The sequence below is a fragment of the Copadichromis virginalis genome, linkage group LG14, assembly GCF_057382275.1.
Source record: "Copadichromis virginalis isolate Kocher_CV1m ecotype Utaka linkage group LG14, C_Virginalis_male_GT1.1, whole genome shotgun sequence".
Classification (NCBI taxonomy): domain Eukaryota; kingdom Metazoa; phylum Chordata; class Actinopteri; order Cichliformes; family Cichlidae; genus Copadichromis; species Copadichromis virginalis.
The window spans coordinates 4,810,900-4,831,693 of record NC_140631.1 but is presented as its reverse complement, the minus strand read 5'-3'; the positions used below and the strand labels follow the sequence as shown (position 1 = coordinate 4,831,693).

The 20,794-nt window shown below is 39.9% G+C and overlaps 1 protein-coding gene across 4 annotated transcripts in view; it reads left to right on the top strand.

Moving 5' to 3' along the window:
• The window catches only part of ksr1b (kinase suppressor of ras 1b), a 56,946-nt gene that overhangs the window by 15,686 nt on the left and 20,466 nt on the right, over window positions 1-20,794 (top strand). The window contains exon 1 of one of the 4 annotated variants that reach the window (XM_085479068.1): window positions 8,508-8,771. The exons of 2 other annotated variants lie outside the window; for them this stretch is intronic. Coding sequence is in view for 1 of the 2 variants with exons in the window: in XM_085479067.1 (XP_085335193.1) it covers window positions 14,000-14,002 (3 nt within the window). In the remaining variant the exon portion in view is untranslated. Of the gene's footprint in view, window positions 1-8,507; window positions 8,772-13,904; window positions 14,003-20,794 lie in introns of those variants that run through there. One more of the 4 variants, XM_085479067.1, reaches the window with a different exon arrangement.

Genomic DNA, 20,794 nt, shown 5'->3' with positions numbered 1-20,794 from the left:
TCCTGTAACTCTCTGTCTGCAAAGTACAGTATATAATGACCAATGTTGGGCAATTAATTATATAGTTACTTCTTCAAAAAAGTAACTGAGTTTTGCAAAAAAAATTTTTTTTCAGCTGTTTATCTAAAAATGCAGCCAAGACGTTTTTTTAAATAAACATTTCAAACTATTTACAGAACAATCAGCTGTTCTGCATCAAATTTGATGCCACACAAATTATTTGTGCCACTCCAAAAAATAATTTCTGTCCACTATGAGATAAAGGAGAACAACAGCCTGATACCTGCAGGCCTGACAACAGGAGATGTATCACTCCTGTAACTGCTGTAACATTCAGCAGTCGCCTCATTGTTCTGACACACACAACAAAACTATTGACTACACCAAGGGTGTAGATTTGGCATGGACGGAAGGGACATGTCCCCACCAATATTCAGCTATTATTGAATTGTCCCCACCAATAATTTGGTCTCTTTGAGTAAAGAAAAGCAAAACCGATAGAAAGGAAAAAAAAAGATCTGTCAACGTCTCATTCACCCAGCGGTGCAGAAAGAGTTAAATTACATTCTCTACTGGAGTCCTACCTCGTGTGACTAATATGGCCAATGTGATTGGCTGTGCCTTTCAGGGAGCTCTGTTTAGTTTTAGCAGCAGCAAGCCTGCGCTGCAAGGACCTGCAAGGAGGAGAGGAGGATGACAGCAAAAAGGAAGAACCTGGATATAAGAAAGTATTTTTCAAAGAAACCTGTAAGTCGCTTAAAGTCAAGTTCACTCATAAAATGTGTCCGTCACAATAACGTTACAGGCTATGCTAGGCTTTGGCCCACATCAGTCTAAAATTGTATGTAACCATGAATAATGTATTTTGGAAACTAACTGCACAACAGGCAGCAGTATTAGTTATCTCAGTCTCAGAGTAGCATTTCTAATTTTGATTGAAACTGTCAGAGAAAACGGCAGCATCGAGTAAGCCAGGATATTAGTTTACAGAGGCTGTTGAAATTATACGTCTAACGTTAAAATTTTGGTCACACAATGATTTCATCCTAATGGTACTGATATATTCATAGGGTTAATTTTTGAGACAAAATATCATGAGGTAGTTAAAAATGCACTCACCCTACAAACATTACTGATGAGTCAAGATCTGCACAAATTGACAGAAATACTGAAGCAGCTACACATTTTATTCTTATTGTCATGTATGTCCTATTTGTCAGGTGACAGAAGAACCAACACAAAGCTCAGAGAGGAATGGTGATACAAGATCACAGGTGAAATTGGATGATGACTAGGGATGGGTATCGTTTAGGTTTTATCCGATACCAGTACCAAACTGGTACTTTTGAAACGGTACCGGTGCTTAAAGAATGAAGAACACAAACTTTGTCCAAAAACCTCTCATGTTTAGCTGTTTACCACTTTTTCTTTGGTCATTTAAGTTTTTTTTGCCAGGGTGAAGGGAGTATCTGCCATCAAACAAGAAGACATCCGCATGTAACTACGACGGTGTTTGCTAGTTCACCATACGTGCATTAATGTAATAACGTGGTTAGCCTACTCAACGTAAATTACACACGAACAACATTAAGCTACTCACGCAGAGAAGAACGGCTGCTGCTGCCATCATCATCCGTCATCATTTCTGCTACACTGGCAGGGCTAGGGGCCAGGACTCTCCTCTTCGGGTTTTTGGGGGATGTTGCTAACTCCGGGACCGATAACAGGCACCACACCCGCAGTAGATGTGCTCTGTGTGAGGTCTCGCAGCAAGCTATCAAATACGGTGCATTTCTCGGCTTTTAAAAAACCCCGCTATGCGTCGCCAGGTGTTTCATCGGATTTGAGGTGTTACCTCCTTTGACAGTATCACAGTATCACCTTAAAGCACTTATTGCAGGCTGCTGAGTTTGCATCTTTTGCTGTGAAGTACAGCCAGACTTTTGACCGCTTCGCCTTGGGCATTTTTAATCTGTAGCTCTGCTCTAAAAGAACGTACGTACCTGGGCCCGCCTACTACGCTTGCAAAGGTAAAATGATTGGCTAGAATCTAAAGTGTATGACATCTCAGGAAAAAAAAGCACCGAAATAAAGCACCGAAATGTGCGCTGCTTTTCAGTCTGGTTACTACCGTTTATGTCGAAACCGGTGCCATCATGGCACCGGATACCGGTACCCATCCCTAATGATGACTTGGTGGTGCACATGTGTGACTGCATGTATTTTGTAATTTAACATTATATAATTCACATATAAAAAGATGAATTGTAATTTTAAATGGTTTAAAAGCATATAGAATAGCATATGTTGGCAAGTATATTTCTCCTTTTTTTTTTTTTATCAAGAAGCAAAGTCAAAAAGGGAAAAACAAAAAGAAACAGGGCAGGGTTTGGTGGTTGAATCATCCGTCCCCACCAATGCCAAAACCAAATCTACACCCTTGGACTACACTACACACTAACTACACAAGATTTGCGCTAAACGTTGCAAATCTCAAACCACCGCCGTCACTCCAAAACTTCCCCCCTTCCTAAACATCTAAATGCCATGTTGCCATATCATTTTTTGATTGGTCGACATGGTACATTTTTCCACCAATAGGAAAGGGTGGAGTTTTTTTGGTTTTGTTTTTGCTTTCAAGCGTTTTCCTTATAAAACGCTGTTTTTACGGTTTCTTCCCGCAGTAAATATAAACAACGATAGTATTCAGGAAAAAACCAAACATTGCAAATATTTTTATCATAACTCTGGTTTTACGTGACCTATCAACACAATTTAAAAACTGGTATAAAGTCCACACTTTTTCCGTCAATTGTTCCGTCTGTCCTGCTCACATCTCCAATGGTTGTACACGTTGTCATTAACGTGGCTTCACTCCACATCAGCCACGCCGCTTTGCTAGCTAAAACACCGGTGTCGCACATAAGGACGCTGTCATAGCCTGTCAACCACATTGATTAGCTGCGTATATACGAATGTGAATCACATCATTGGCTGGACTATGGGATAAGGTGGCATCGTTCTAATCCCATATGGGAGCCGCCAGTCACGTACTGACTAACACTGCAAAACAGTAATAATTTTAATTGCAATTCAGGTTAGATTTTTTTTTTGTGCGCAATGCAGATTTTCTGTGCGCAGAGACTGTGCCAGCAGTACGCAATTGCGCATGTGCGCAGCTTAGAGGGAACATTGCATATGACCTTTGCGCATTTATAGTACCTTGCCACATTTGTTTATTTGTTTATTTATAAGGAACCCCATTAGCTTCCACAACAGTGGTTGCTAGTCTTCCTGGGGCCCAAACCATCAAATACCACCAAATAAAATGTTACACAATGAGTTGGATGCAAAAATGTCCACATAATTTGGCTCTTACATCCACAATAAGGTTTTACAATTCTGAAAATGTAAACATGTAAATATTAAAAATTATTAAAAAAAACACTCAAACAAAATACACAATTTCCATTACAAGTGACATTACCCTCTACAATTTTTTACAAATAAATTAAAAACTGCCTAAATAGGCTTTTAGGTGATTTTTAAAATTATGAATAGAAGCCAATTCTCTAATTGCATAAGGCAACTTATTCCACTGAAAAGATGCTCTAAATAGGATGGGCAATTAATTTTATAGTTACAGAGTGCTCTAAAAACATTGAATATAAAGCATAAGTGGCAACGGGATGTTTTTTTTATCTCAAATTTGGGTATCTGATAGTTGGTTTGGATCAGTTCTGATCACATTCATTCCATAAATGAACAGCTTAGGCCACCTCCTACAAAGGGTCTCGGTGTGGTTGTTTTGGTCCACACCCGAGTGCATCAAGGGGAAAAACGAAGCAGAGGTCGATTTAAACTAGGAATGGCTGGTGACTAATTTCCAAGTCGACTAAACTAGAGAAAAAAAATTAAGCTGAGTAGTCTCAAACTAAGAAACAGTCAGATATTAAGTTAAATTTAAACTATTTCATAGATAATGTCAAAAACCAAAAAAAGGCATTTTCTTCAATAATGAATCATGCCGGTTATGTGGGGCACCTCGGGTCGTGCATTATGAACGCAACAGGTTATACTCCAAACAGACAACAAAAAACTTGCCACTTAAACCGATGTTAATTATGATATGAAAGCATGTTACTTCAATAACTAATAACTAATATATTCTGACTAAAAAGTGTGGCGCATTGTACAGTGCATTAGAAATCATGCACGTTGTGTATGTTATTCGAAAATTCATGACAGCCACGTTAATAAAAGTTAAAATCTAAAATAACAATACATTATCCAGCTATATACAGTGGGGCAAAAAAGTATTTAGTCAGCAAGTTCCCCCCCCAAAATGATGACAGAGGTCAGTAATTTGCACCAGAGGTACACGTCAACTGTGAGAGACAGAATGTGAAAAAAAATATCCATGAATCCACATGGTAGGATTTGTAAAGAATTTATTCGTAAATCAGGGTGGAAAATAAGTATTTGGTCAATAACAAAAATACAACTCAATACTTTGTAACATAACCTTTGTTGGCAATAACAGAGGTCAAACGTTTACTATAGGTCTTTACCAGGTTTGCACACACAGTAGCTGGTATTTTGGCCCATTCCTCCATGCAGATCTTCTCGAGAGCAGTGATGTTTTGGGGCTGTCGCCGAGCAACACGGACTTTCAACTCCCACCACAGATTTTCTATGGGGTTGAGGTCTGGAGACTGGCTAGGCCACTCCAGGACTTTCAAATGCTTCTTACGGAGCCACTCCTTTGTTGCCCTGGCGGTGTGTTTTGGATCATTGTCATGTTGGAAGACCCAGCCGCGTTTCATCTTCAAAGTTCTCACTGATGGAAGGAGGTTTTGGCTCAAAATCTCACGATACATGGCCCCATTCATTCTGTCCTTAACACGGATCAGTCGTCCTGTCCCCTTGGCAGAAAAACAGCCCCATAACATGATGTTTCCACCCCCATGCTTCACAGTAGGTATGGTGTTCTTGGGATGCAACTCGGTATTCTTCGTCCTCCAGACACGACGAGTTGAGTTTATACCAAAAAGTTCTACTTTGGTTTCATCTGACCACATGACATTCTCCCAATCCTCTGCTGTATCATCCATGTGCTCTCTGGCAAACTTCAGACGGGCCTGGACATGCACTGGCTTCAGCAGCGGAACACGTCTGGCACTGCGGGATTTGATTCCCTGCCGTTGTAGTGTGTTACTGATGGTGACCTTTGTTACTTTGGTCCCAGCTCTCTGCAGGTCATTCACCAGGTCCCCCCGTGTGGTTCTGGGATCTTTGCTCACCGTTCTCATGATCATTTTGACCCCACGGGATGAGATCTTGCGTGGAGCCCCAGATCGTGGGAGATTATCAGTGGTCTTGTATGTCTTCCATTTTCTGATGATTGCTCCCACAGTTGATTTTTTCACACCAAGCTGCGTGCCTATTGTAGATTCACTCTTCCCAGTCTGGTGCAGGTCTACAATCCTGTTCCTGGTGTCCTTCGAGAGCTCTTTGTCTTGGCCATGGCAGAGTTTGGAGTCTGACTGTTTGAGGCTGTGGACAGGTGTCTTTTATTCAATTCAATTCAATTCAATTTTATTTATATAGCGCCAAATCACAACAAAAGTCGCCTCAAGGCGCTTCATAGATACAGAGAAAAACCCAACAATCATATGACCCCCTATGAGCAAGCACTTTGGCGACAGTGGGAAGGAAAAACTCCCTTTTAACAGGAAGAAACCTCCGGCAGAACCAGGCTCAGGGAGGGGCGGCCATCTGCTGCGACCGGTTGGGGTGAGAGAAGGAAGACAGGATAAAGACATGCTGTGGAAGAGAGACAGAGGTTAATAACAGATATGATTCAATGCAGAGAGGTCTATTAATACATAGTGAGTGAGAAAGGTGACTGGAAAGGAAAAACTCAATGCATCATGGGAATCCCCCGGCAGCCTACATCTATTGCAGCATAACAAAGGGAGGATTCAGGGTCACCTGGTCCAGCCCTAACTATATGCTTTAGAAAAAAGGAAAGTTTTAAGCCTAATCTTAAAAGTAGAGATAGTGTCTGTCTCCCGAATCCAAACTGGAAGCTGGTTCCACAGAAGAGGGGCCTGAAAACTGAAGGCTCTCCCTCCCATTCTACTTTTAAATACTCTAGGAACAACAAGTAGGCCTGCAGAGCGAGAGCGGAGCGCTCTAATAGGGTGATATGGTACTACAAGGTCATTTTATAGAGATGATGAGTTCAAACAGGTGCCATTCATACAGGTAATGAGTGGGGGACAGAAAAGCGTCTTACAGAAGACGTTACAGGTCTGTGAGAGCCGGAGATTTTCCATGTTTGAGGTGACCAAATACTTATTTGCCACCTTGATTTACGGATAAATTCTTTACAAATCCTACCATGTGAATTCATGGATTTTTTTTTTCACATTCTGTCTCTCACAGTTGAAGTGTACCTCTGGTGCAAATTACTGACCTCTGTCATCATTTTAAGTGGCGGAACTTGCACAATCGGTGGCTGACTAAATACTTTTTTGCCCCTCTGTATATTTTTCTGCTTATCTGAAATTGAGTCACAAGTCAGCAGCCGAAGCATGTAATCTCTCAAGCGTGTCCAGAGTGTAGCCTGCACGTCTCCCGGTAGGATGTACCCTGGCTGGTACACCTTACTTTGGAGGTGACCACCTCAACTGGTTCCTTTGAATATGGAGTAGTGACTCTACTCTGAGTGCCTCCCAAATGGCTGAACTCCTCACCTTATTGCTAAGGAAAAGCCCATTCACCCTTCAGAGAAAGCTCATTTCTGTCCATGATCTTGTTCTAGGGTTAACTAAAAGATCAAATTCAAATTTTATTTGTCACATACACAGTACAACATGTAGTGAAATGCTTGTGTCCATGCTGTGGACAGGCTGTAGATGTAGCTGCGCCATTCCAGGCTTAGTTCAAGGCAACGTAGGATTTTGAAATTGATACCATAGGTGGTAAATGGACATATTCATATATAGCAAAGTGCTCTGTACAACATGCCCCATTCATTTACATCAATTCATACAAGCACTTATTTCTACCCTTCTATGTACTTCCTCTCATAGTCCAAAGACACAGTCAGGTCCATAAATATTTGTACAGAGACAACTTTTTTTTTCTAATTTTGGTTCTGTACATCACCACTGTCAATTTTAAATGAAACAACTCAGATGCAGTTGAAGTGCAGACTTTCAGCTTTAATCCAGTGGGTTTAACAAAAAGCTTGCATAAAAATGTGAAGAACTAAAGCATTTTTAACACAATCCCTTTCTTTCAGGGGCTCTAAAGTAATTGGACAAATTAAATAACTGAAAACAAAATGTTCATTTCTAATACTTGTTTGAAAACCCTTTGCTGGCAATGGCGCCTGAAGTCTTGATTTCATGGACATCACCAGATGTTGGGTTTCCTGTTTTTAATGTGCTGCCAGGCTTTTACTGCAGCGGCTTCAGTTGCTGTTTCTTTGTGGGCCTTTCTGTCCAAAGTTTAGTCTTCAATAAGTGAAATGAATGTCAGTGTTTTACAGATGATGTGGTTTTCTGGCAACACATATGTGTAACTGAGATGGAGATAGGTGTAAGGGCCCCAGTGCACTGATCTCTTCATACGCCAACAATGACATCGTCACTGCTCTGCATGCACCTTCGCTTAGGGTGCACAGAGTATTTCCATTGAACAATAAGTGTCACCACTCATAAAAAAACCTCCAGATCAGCACTGGTATAGGATGAGAAAAAGTCAAAATGGAAGCAAAGAACTCGCAGAGTTTTGTCCAAAGGTCTTTCAACAAACTGTCATCTTGCTGCATCTCCCTTTGTATATTCTGTCAATCTCTGAGATTCTGATATGTCATTAAACATGCTATAAAAAAACAACTCATGCCCTCAACGATGTTGAATATGGAGCTACCAACCAAGAGGAAAATAGGAAGACCACAGAGAAGGTTCATGGATTTAGTGAAGGAGGCTATGCAAAGGGTTGATGTGACAGAGAAAGATGCTTGGGATAGGGTGAGATGGAGGCTAATGATACATTGCGGTGACTCCTAAAGGTAGCAAGATTTCCTAACATGATGTTATTCTATGTCAGAGATATGTGTGGGTTTTTCTTTGCTATTGGATATGCTACAAACACAAAAGTATTTCCTAACATTTCACATTTTTTTGCTATTTTAGTTTAGTCAGATGTATAACTGTCATTCACAGTTTAGCTTGACGTCATTATACTGAATATGTTTTATTTTTCTAATGTACTGTTCCAGGTGTCTAAACAGAATGGTAAGGTTTTATAGTTAGTAAGTATGTAGTACATTGGCTGGACAGAGTTTTGCAGTGTTTTCAAGAGCACCAGCCATACTGCTCTGTGTGATGAGCACACACTCAAACTAGAATGTGTTGAGTCAGCTGCTTTGTAAGCCTCTGTCCCTCCCCAGTGAGCTATTTATACACACCCAAACCAGCCACAGCCACAGCCACATACCAACACACACACAGTGATTCAAGGATATACACATGTTGAAAGCACTTTGTAAACAAAAGTGCACACAAACAGTGAAGGTAGTGTTCAAACCTCAGGGTGACTCAGTTTTGTTTTTTCCCCCTGACATTGGCTTGAGGAGGAAGTGACAGGTGGACAAGGAAGCGCTAAGGAGCTAATAGCAGGAGGCGATCAGGCTGACAGTCAGCCCGCATGGAAGGCGCTGCATAGCAAACTGGAATCATATGTAGCACACTGAGGTAGGACAAGACGCCAGCGTATACAGGCGGTTTAACATTTCTTTAATGCATACTTTTGGATTAAGATCTTTCAGATTAAAAGCTCAGAGAGAGTACCATATTGTTTCACTGGAAAAGGTGATTTGATTTTTGGTATTTGGTGCATCCTCCACACAGAGAAAAAGGAGAAGGAGACTTTTTGTGGAAGTTGCGGAATAAGGAAGTGAAGGAAAGTATTCAAACGAAGGGGTTAGCAAAGAATAGTCAGGGAGTTAAAGAAAGTAGACAGGAGTGCTGGATTGCCAGGCATACAGCAAAGAGAGATGGCGAAGAGAAAGGCTTGTAGTGAATGTGAGACTGGATACTAAGGAATGAGAAGGGGACTTGTATCAATTGGCTAGGCAGAAAGATTGAGCTATTAAGGAAATGAAAATGGAAATGTGCTACAAATGAAAGAGTGGGAGTACCTCTATCGAAAAGATAGCAGTAATACTTTGAGGAACTGATGAATGTAGAAATGGAAAGACTGAGCAAAAATGAATGAAAGTTGATAGAAGCAAGACAGAATATATGTGTGTGAATGAGAAGGAGGGTGGAAAAGTGAACTTGCATGGAGTAGAGATAGTGAAGGTGAGAAATAAATGGATAAAAAATTAATCCATATTTTCTTACACATTTCTAAATAAGGGGGAGAGTTGCCCATCCCATATGTATATATACATACATACGTTTTCTTCCATTTCTTCCAGAAATGAAATGTCTTCACAGGAGGCTAAGGATTCCTTGGTACTTACAGGCCATACTGGTCACAGATGTTCTTGTATATTATGCCAGCCACTTGGCTACATGTATGCCCTGTGTTGGTATCACTCAGTATATCTACATCTATCACCATGGCCATCTATCACTGGTGAATTGATGTCTCGTTCACTCCTGGCAGACAGTTTGATGACATTCTTGTGGAAGAGTTGGTTGACGACTGCTTCATTCCGTAGTCGGCATCTGTAGCCAGTCTTGTTGATAATCTCACTGAGGGGCTTCAGGCCTATTCAGAAGAACAGTGGGGAGAGAGCATCTCCTTGGTAGATCCTGCCTTGACAGTGACTTCTGCCACTTGGCTTGAAGTTTGGCTCTAGTGTTGTTCGCCACATCCCCATTGGGTTCCTGATGACGGCTCTTATGGTCCTGTTGATCTTGCATAGTTCTAGGCATTCCAGGATCCATATGTGGGCTTTCTTCTAGTCGATCCAGGCAGTGCACAGGTTGGTCAGTCTGGTCTTGTAGTCTCGGGCGACTGCTCTACCAGTTGGTGCTGTTTTGCTCCTGCCATTTGTTTTCTGTGCATATATATATATATATATATATATATATATATATATATATATATATATATATATATATATATATATATATATATATATATATATATATATATATGGTGATCGGGTACTTATTTTACCTGATCACGGGCAGGGCGTAGGTGTTGGTAGCCCGGATCTTGTTCTTACCATTCAGCTGACTCCTCAGGACTTGCCTGAACCTCTGCAGGTACTTGGTGGTTGCAGCTTTCCTAGCTGCCTCTTCATGGTTCCCATTCGCCTGCGGGATCCCCAGGTACTTGTAACTGTCTTCTATGTCTGCAATGTTGCCTTCTGGTAGCTCGATCCCCTCAGTTCTGACTACCTTCCCGCTCTTTGTTACCATCCGACTACACTTCTCCAGCCCGAATATATCCTGTATAGCCTGGTAGTGTGGATCAGTGAATCGATGTCTCGTTCACTCTTGGCATACAGCTTGATGTCATCCATGTACAGGAGGTGGCTGACAACTGCTCCGTTCCGTAGTCGGTATCCGTAGCCAGTCTTGTTAATGATCTCACTGAGGGGGTTCAGGCCTATGCAGATCCCGCACTTGACTTGTGACTTGTGCTATGGGCTTGGAGTTGGCCTCTAGTGTTGTACGCCACATCCCCATTGAGTTCCTGATGAAGGCTCTTATGGTCCTGTTGATCTTGTAAAATTCTAGGCATTCCAGTATCCAGCTGTCCTCTGATCCTCTGCTCCAAAGGAGTGTAGTCTAACCACTACGCTATCCAGCTGCTACAGGTTTTTAATTATTATATTATATTATTTTATTTATTTCTATATTTTTTATTACCTTTTAGAAAGGGAGAGGTCCAAGGACAATAGACTTGTCATTTGCAGCGTGCTCTTTGATCTATATGTGAACAAACTGTTAATGAAAAGATTTATAACACACCCACCCATATTTGTGCGTGTTTGTCTCTGGGTTTGCATTTTGCATGTGCATTCCTGTCATTTATTACTGTGTAAGAGATAAGCACTGCCCCAAGGGGTATAGCTGGAATCAGGCATGTTCCTACAACACTTACAGGACTATGCCAATTTAGTAAAATGCATGAGGAGGCAGAACTTAGTAAGCTGACAACTTAAAGCTTTTCTGTTGTATTCAGTAATTGGAAAAAATAAGGCTCCTTTACCTGATGAACTATGGAAGTGAACCTCAGCTTTAATAATTCAGCACATAGCATTTTTTTATTTTATGGTGTACTTACATTCTCACTTTAAACTAAAACAGATCTGTTTTATTAATTGAATAACTGGAAAGGCTTTCAGTGCTGTAAGCATTTAACTACCTGTTGTGCTCTAATTTATATTTAATTATTGTACTTTTTATTCTTGTAAATTAAATTAAAGATTTTATCTGTTTTCAGGAACCTTCTACATCAAAGCAAAAGTAAATTATTATCACTTCAAATTACTTGAGCGTACAAGAAAACAGGTCTTATGAAGTGATGAATCAAGTTATTATCAATGTGTATAGAGAGGAGTGTCTACAGCCATAAGTAAAAACTGTCATGGTTTGAAACTGTATTCGTAATTGATGGAATTATGAAAACAGTAAACTTCTGTCAGATTTTGATCCACCATACCATACCATCTGGAAAGTGTTGGATTGGCAAAGGCCTCATTTTTCTGGCATGACAATGACCCCAAATAGTCTGCTGACACAATAAAAGTGTCATAATTATGCCGTTTCTCATGACCGTTGATCAACAACCACTGATCAAAGCCCACTGATCAATGGCCATGAGTACCATTCACAGAAAGTTGGGGAATGGCTGCAATCACAGCATTGTACGATGGCGAAAGTCGTACCCTTAGGCCCCCTCCTCGATTCAGAGATGGTCTTTCCCTTTGCCCTTCTTGATGTGATGTTCTTCTGCTTCCCTGGCCGCTGTGTCTGTGGGGATGGTGTTCACTCTGTGTTGTAGCGTCCCGATGACACCCAGTTTATGCTCCAGTGGATGATGAGAGTCAAACCTTAAATACTGATGTGTAAGTTTCTGGTACACATGAGGTTTTAGATGTCCCCATTACTAATGGAACTCTCACAGTCTAAGAAGGCTAACCTACCGTTTTTCATATCCTCCCTGGTGAATTTGATGTCTCGGTCCACCAAGTTAATGTGATCCGTGAAATGTGGTACATCCTGAGATTTGATTTTCACCCAGGTGTCCATTATATGTATGGATTATCTGGATTATCTATAGTAATTATATATTACTTGTTTTCCATTTGTATTGTATTGTATTGTATTGTATGTTGACTTATCGCCCACACTAATGACAAACAGGATTTGCTTGTCATCAGGTGTTGGCAATGTAACTTAAATGTATATCAGAATATTTCAAGAACATTTGCGATAATATTATATATTTGTGAATATATATATATAGAAAAATAAATGCTGAATTATATTGATGCTTACTGCTTGAAAGCAACAGCATTTATAAGTAATTGAAGGGCATATTCCACCTTTCTTTTCCAGTGATTGCCATTGATAACACTTTTCCTAATTTGGAGTATGAATATATAGAAACAAGGTCCCAGCAGCATTATAGTGCAATAATAGTGAGACACCATTATATCCAGTGACACAGAATAAATCAATAACTAATACTATGTGACGTAATATTGTCACACAATAAAACTGAAAAATGTTTTCTAACTTTCGTAGTGTGTCTTGTGTCAAACTTTTTGACTAGCTGCTTAAAGTCCTGTATTTCCATCATGTAACCACTATTTGTTCTTCCTGTCATATCGAGTGCAGTCAGTGAGTGGGCCAATGGTGGAGCCATTTGTTCATGCTTGGGTTACAATAGCAGCTGCAAGCATCTTCTCCTATCTAGCCCATATGTATGCGATAATATTTTATCTTCTACTGGCAAAACAAGTTTGTTGTTTCCACCTTCAGCGGGAGCAGTTGTCTTGCAAAGTACTGTACTTTGTAGGAGGTTGTTGAAGTAGTAATCAGCGTCACACTTGCAACTCTCTTATACATGTCCAAGCTTGTCTCATTGTTGCACAGAGCAGGGAATGTAAATGCATGGCGTTTCTATGCCAGCCTATATCATGATATCACATTTTTATACCATAAAAATTGTATTATAGCTGATGATATGATGTGGCACACTCGTAACTCCTATTACCTTCCTTCAAATGTGTGTAAATTAAGTTTAAGTAACATTTTGAGTGCAGGTGTTTTGCATGTAACTGCATTTAGCAGGAGTTAGTTAGCCAGAGTTAGCATTACCATACAGCGCTAATGCACATCTTATTCATTTGGAGGATTTCTTCTGAGGCAGGGTGGGGTTTAGCACTGATTAGACACATACACTCAAAAAGAGTAGCTTTCGGAAATGTAACTATAACAAATGCTTTAAAGCTTATCAAATAGATAACCATTTGAATGGAGTGTTACCAGAAAAAAGGTTCTTAAAATCAGGGCTCTGCTTTGAATGTAAGTCTAGCGTGCATTTCAGTGTAGATTAAATAATATAACAAAAATAACTATAAGAATGATAATAATGATAAAGCACTTGCTGTCAGTTATTACAGTATTACAAATGTTAATCTAAGGGTAGCGCATAAAAGTAAAAATGAAAATGAAACCGTATGCATGGGGAGTGAATGATCATTTATGTACTGTGTTTGCAAGTCAGGAGACGTGTGAAAAACCTTGTTGAGCGAGAGTGAGAAAGAAAGAGGGGGAGGGTAGTGCTAGAAGGAGGGAGGAGAAAAAGAGGGAGTGTGATAACAGCTGTGGGAAGATTTGTTGGCTCTCTGTGTGTTTCCCAGCAGCCTGTTGCGCTTACGGATTATTCTGGTACAGTGCCTGGATTATGAGAGCAGGGGCTCAAATGTTTAAAAGATACTGTCAACCTCATGGTAATGTACTTAATCAAAGCTCTGCTGTTTCTGTCTGCTGGTTTTCAGCGTATGTATTGTGATACAGATCTTAGGAAAAGTGTTTCCTTCATTTCCTTATTGTTGCTGTTTCAGATAGTCACATTGCGTGTTCTCAGTTTTAATGTGCGTGTGTACTCTGGACAGTTGTGTGTGTGTGTGTGTGTGTGTGTGTGTGTGTGTGTGTGTGTGTGTGTGTGTGTCGTTATTGGCAGTGGTGGGTATCAATACAGATTTGTGTTTGCCTTTGACATACTATGAATACCCACATGCCTGTCAGTACCGACTCTGTCATTCAGTCTTGGTGTTCTGGCTTTTCTTCAGAAATGTACTTCTGTGTGACTAAGTATGTCCGAAAAGGCAGTAAGCAGTAATTAGTGTCATTTGGATATCAAAGGTTAAAGGAAAAGTTTTAACTGCAGTGTCTCTCTGTTAGTGTTTCTACCTCTTTCTTTTTTTTTCTTTTTTCTGTTTTGGAGGGTGGGTTTCATCACCTAAACATAGTCAGCTTAGGCATGCCCAGGCAGTACCCAGGTATCGGTATGCATCAGTTTTGCGAAGTGTGAAATGTTGTCTTGTCTCGCCAGTCTTTTTAACTTTTTCCATATTTTTGGATGAGACGTGTAGAACACAAATAACGTTTAATATATAGGTTGTTCTTTCACTGCATACTTATTTTGACCATTACAGTAATACTTTGAAGGCCAGTGGCTGTGTTGGGATAATTTCAGGGAGGTGTAATGTGTTGTTTATTAAAAGAGGAACTTGCAACAGTTTTATACAATAAAGTCTTTGCTGGTGATGGGACATGCATCTTGTTGACCACAAACAGCCTCAAGGTTTTGGCTAGTATCTCTATATCATGACTAGACTGGTTTTCCTACTACTTATTTGGAAGGATATTCTCTGTTAGGGCGAGCAAGTTCTCCAAGTTCAGCTTGCACTGCTTCTCTAACCAAAGGGGTTCCACAAGGTTCAATTCTGGGTCCTTTGTAATTTTCCTTTTACACCCTTCCTTTAGTCAGCATCATTCAATCTTTGAAGTCTCACCAGCTGGATAGACCAGAGTAGCTGAATGTTTGCCTTGTTTGAAACTCTAACAAGACTGACGCTATTATTATAACTCCTCGTGATATGTATTCAAGAATTAGAAATGATTGCTTCCTTTTGCTTATTTGTGAAGACCAGTGTTCATAATCTGGTGTAACATTTGATTTCTCTCTGGACTTTGAATCACATGTAAAATCAATCTCAGTGAAGGGAAATTCACTGGTCCAGGCCTCTTAAGATCAAATTGGACTGTAAGTGGCTCGTGATGCAAAATGACATCATCACATCAGGATTATTTATTCCAACTTCTTGTGAAATAGACTACTGCTCGCTGTCTTCGCTGACAAGCTTAATATCTATTAGTTCCCCCTGTACAAGGCTGAAGTCTAGGGATGTTAGAGCCTCTCAGTCTGTGGTGCCAAGGCTCTGGAACAGTGTAATACTGCACCAACTAACTGCACTAACATCAGGTTTTTTACACCAAAACATCAAAGTAAAACTCTGTTCGTTTTTAGCAGCAGCATCATTGTTTAAATGTTTTCTGATTAGCCTCTGGGAGTTCTGGTTAAGGTTTGGAAAAGATGGTAATATTGCAGAAATGCAGTACAATGGCTTAAGCAACATGCTTTACATAAACAACAGATGTGAGTATGGCGCTTCATCCTTTCTAAATGACACATCTATTCTGAACCTAAGTTTTGGTGATAACATTGAATACTGAGCTTTAAAAAGTTTTGTCAGAGTTCAGATTGGAAGTATGGGCTAAGTCAGACATTCCTGTTGGGTGTTGGACTGGGGTTGCCCTTTCACCAATTCTCTTCATAATAGAATATCTAGGTACAGCCCCGTTTTTAGAAAGTGTGAGGTTTGGTAGTCTTAGTATCTTGTCCTAAGACTGTCTGCTTCATCAAGCCAATGAACTCCAAGTCAAACTGGACTTGTTTGCAATCATGTGAAGCAGCTTGGATGAGAATAAGCACCACCAAGTCTAAGGCCATAGTTCCCAGCTGCAAAAGGGTGGAGTGCACATTCTGGTTTGTGAAGGGGTGCTACCTTAAGTGGAGGAGTTTTCATGAGTAAGGGGAGAGTGGAGTTTAAGATTGACAAACAGAATGCTGTAACATCACCAGTGATGGACCTGTGTGGTGCATTTTATATTTTGTGAAATTGATGCTGTCAATTGACTGGTCAATCTATGTTTAGACTCTTGTTTAGAAACTGGCTGAAGCTTGGTCATTCAGGAGGGAGTCAGAATAGAGCACTTCTCCACACTAAACGCAGACAGTTGAGGTGGTTTGGGCATCTGGCCAGAATGATTTCTGGCAGTGAGTCATTTTGTCCAACTGGAAGGAGGCTTGGGAGTAGACTCAAGATGAGCTGGAGAGATTATATCTCTTGGCTGGCTTAGTGTGCCTCCAAGCGCATTGAGGCGACGGTTGTTGTGATTTGGTGCTATATAAATGAAGTAGAATTGAATTGAATTGAATTGAATCAAAAGAGCTGTAAGAGCTGTCCAGGTGTTTAGACTGCTGACCCTGCAATGTGGATTTAAAAAGAAACAGAATGATTAATGGTTATATTTTAAGTTGGGTGCTTCTTTCTTCCATACTTGCTATGGACTCACGGTGTGTTCCTGAATAAGTTGAAAGTTGGAATTTCCAAGTTTTCGACTCAATTTTCCTACTCAGAATGTCAGAACAACCCCAGCCAACCCAGAGTTAAATGAAACAAAAAAGCATTATACTATATTGTTAGTGATATTTGAATGACTCTACCTTCCTAAGAACCAACCTGTTTTTCCGTGCTTTTTCGGGAACACGCTAACTCAGGAGTGACATCACTCCTAAGTTTCAATATCCAAGTTATCTGGAACATGGCGTCACACCTCTCCTCCTCTCCAGTGTATCTACTCCCCAGGTATTCCAGCTGTTTGGAATAATCTTGTAGAGTACCCAGATGTGGACTCTTGTGCTGCTATGGCGTTATTTTTGTGCCACTATTCTGAGTGCACGTAAAAGAAAGTTTGCAGGTGTAAGTGTTGCATTTTAAGGAGAAAATTATTTTGAGCGAAGAAAAGCTGAATTTGAGTGAACAAAATTCATTGCTGCGTGCAAAAAATGTATTTCAGTGTTTGCTATTATCCACACACACACACACACAATAGCAGCCCCTCTCGCTCAGTTTTTGTATTTGCGCTCGCTCACAATGTGTTGCTCGCGCTCTCAACATTTCTGCCCGTGCACGCTCAACTCTTTCTCTGCACTGTTATAGTTGTGCCACAAAACCAGCCAATCACAGACTTGGATGCAAAAAAATCTGATTGGCTGTTCTGGTCTCCAATTAGCTCGAAATGAAGAAATGCAATATCCCAGAATCCATTTCGTCCAAAACTCAAACGAGGCAGTGGCGGAGGAACACAGAGTGGCGGAGTTTGAAACATTACTCTGTCTGGGTCACAAAATAAACTTTTAAGATATTTTCATGCGAGAATGGTGCTGTGTAAACTTCTAATACCTGCTCGATTCATCAAGACATCACATATTTGCATAAGTGCTCTAACGTTTTCGGATATGCCTGTTTCAGACACATGCCATGAATTTGGAAACCTGACTCAACCTGTGCAACTGAATTAGTTGCCGTACACATAGATATTGTGTGTACAGTATGTGTCTATTTGTGCTTCACAAAGATTGTTAGAGTTATTGTGTTTAAACCATACAGTGTGCACAAGTGTGTATGTATTTTATTCAAAGCTAGGAGCAACAAAAGAGTGGAAAAGTAAGTATTACTAAAAGAAACAGGTGGTTTATAAAAAGAGAATCACAGTTTCTCAGAAGTGGAGATGAGCAGAGATTCAGTAGTCTGCAAAACAATGTGCAAATTGTGCAACACTTTCAGGAATTTTTTTTAATATACATATACAGTTATATACAGCCAGCAATCAGTAAGCTGACTGTCTAAATGAATGCAAGAAAATTGTTATTCACACACACACACACACACACACACACACACACACACACACACACACACACACACACACACACACACACATACATACATACATACATACATACATACATACACACATACACACACATATATATATATATATATATATATATATATATATATATATATATATATATATATATATATATATAAAATTATTGCAATTTTTCTTGCATTCATTTAGACAGTCAGCTTACTGATTGCGGTCGTGGTTTTAGGCATTAGGGTTGGGTTAGGTGTTAGGATTAAGCGTTAAGGGTTAGCATCTTGTATGAGACTCCAAATGTGTCACGTAGACACAGCAGCTTTGCTTGGCAAGTGTACTGATGTAAAATTATCCCTTTTTCATCACTTTTAATTGTTTAATTATTTTGCTATATTAATTATTATGTATGGGTTTTTTTACGTTGCTGCTTGAATTTTTAATCCCCCATAGTATGCTTAAAACTGTACCTCACTCCCCCAGGACAACACCTCTCTAAAATGAAAAATATGTACATATTTAATATTTTCCTAGTTAAAACGAGAGCACCATCTGGAAAATCCAGAACAGTTATTTACTGATATTTTGTTTTATCAGTAAAACAAAAAATATATAGCTTGTTATATTTGTTAAATTCAACATGAAAGTAGAATGACAATATAATATAATTTTCTTAATTTTTGTGACTAAGGATTTTATATTAAAATATGTTCTACGTGTTTTCTTCTGGATTTTTGTGACCTATAACTATGCATTAATAGTTGTCTTTTGAAATGTGAAGGTTTTTATTAGAGTTTGCTCAAATATGGGATTTTACAGGACAACTTTTGATTAATTTTGATGGATGGTAATGTGCAAATATTGCCTCAAATTTCAGTCTGCAATAAAAAAATGTAAGTGGTGGTGAAAGGCTGAATTCACCTTTTCACATAAATATATATATCTTCACACCACACGTTTGACACCCCTGCTCTAGAAGGTCAACTATTTCTAGATTTCTAGATGTGAAATAAGTTTTGTCTCCTTTTGGACCATGATGAGAACAAAGTAGACTACATCACAACTGGCTGAAAGATCCCTTCCTACCACTTTTCATTTTGAAGTTTACTTTTGGTGGCCTTTGTGATATGTGTGATTTAAAAAAAACCATTCTGTTTGACTGTAATGAACATCCCTGTGATATCACATTGCCTCCTCATATCTTAATTTCATCCTCTAATGTGCAGGCTCATTGTTATCTCAAAGGAAATGCCTCTGCCTCTCCCTAAATTTGTTTTTCACTCTGTATTCCGGGGAATGTCTGATAATATTGTAGCTACAGTGCCCTTTGTAATGTGTGGGACAAAGACATAATTTTTGCCTTCGTACTTCACCACAGTAGACTGTAAATTGAAAACAATCAATATGATTAAACTGCAGGCTTAGTTTGAGGGATTTTACTAAAATTTTGCATGAACTGTTATAAAATTACAGCCATTTTTTTATATATAGCCCTATTTTCAGAGGTTCAGTCCGATAAATGGCCTCATTTTTTCATTCACTGTGAGAGTGGCAATCTGTTGCAGTGCCTCCCATAGTTTTTTCAGTTTAGTTTAGTTTTTCTATATATTTTATTTATAGTTGTATCTAATCTAGTCTTTTTTTCCTCCAAGTTTTCAGTTTTTATAAACCATGGACCTTAGTCTTTTCTTCCTTGTTTTTATGGTCTCGCAGTCTTTCTTACATTTTTCATGGGGGGGGGGGGGTCACGCTGAGCGGAGTGGCTCTGTGTGTTTACATACACATTTTAGTGATCTCCAAAACACCGCTGTTGACTAAAGCCAGCTTGGTCATACCGCAAGAACATCAGAGGAGACGTCGCAGGTGCCGGGCTGGAGAGAGGCTGAAAGTGAGGTGAAGAAAATATAAATCGTCCGTTCCATCGGTCACTATGGGAAAAGTGAGGTCTCTGGCTAATAAGATGGTAGGCTGTTAAGACATCAAAGGGAGTATTGGGAGTGCAGTATATTATGCTTCACAGAGACATGGCTGCACCTGGACCATAGTGCTTTTTCACTTTTCACGCGACAGAGACGCCAAGCTGAATAGTAAGAAGAAAGGTGGAGGGATTGCAGGGTTAGTTGATGAAAGATCCAGGACATGTTACTGTGAAGGAATGTCTCTGCTCGCTAGACATTGAACTTTTAACTGAGAGTATTTGCCCATATTCTTTACCACTGTAACTGTCTTTGACTACATCAGCAGGGGCAGCAGCATGTGACATTATGCAAGTGACTGTCGCTGACCTACGGTGCAAACATCCAGAGGCTTTCATCACCATTAGTGGTGATTTTACCCGTATCAGTCTGGACTGCACTCTACCTGTTGGCAGAGACAATAAAACTCTGGACCTTCTGTATGCAAACATGCAGGATGGATAAAAAGCCGCTGCAAGTTCAGAAGGACATACCATGGTGGGACTGATCAGGTTTAAAGATATATACCGAGAGAAGCTGGAGACCAAACTCCAGCTGAATAACATCAAAGCGATGTGGAGATTGATGCATCTTATCACTAGACTCAATCAAAGACATACAACAGCAGGGGAGTAGCCTGGTTAGAGCCAATGAGCTGAATCTGTTTTTCAACAAGTTCAGTACTGGAGTCCCTCTTGCCCGTCCTCACACAGCACCAATCTCAACACTTCCTCAGCAATCAAAAACCCCTTGTCCAGTTGACTCGCCAAGGAT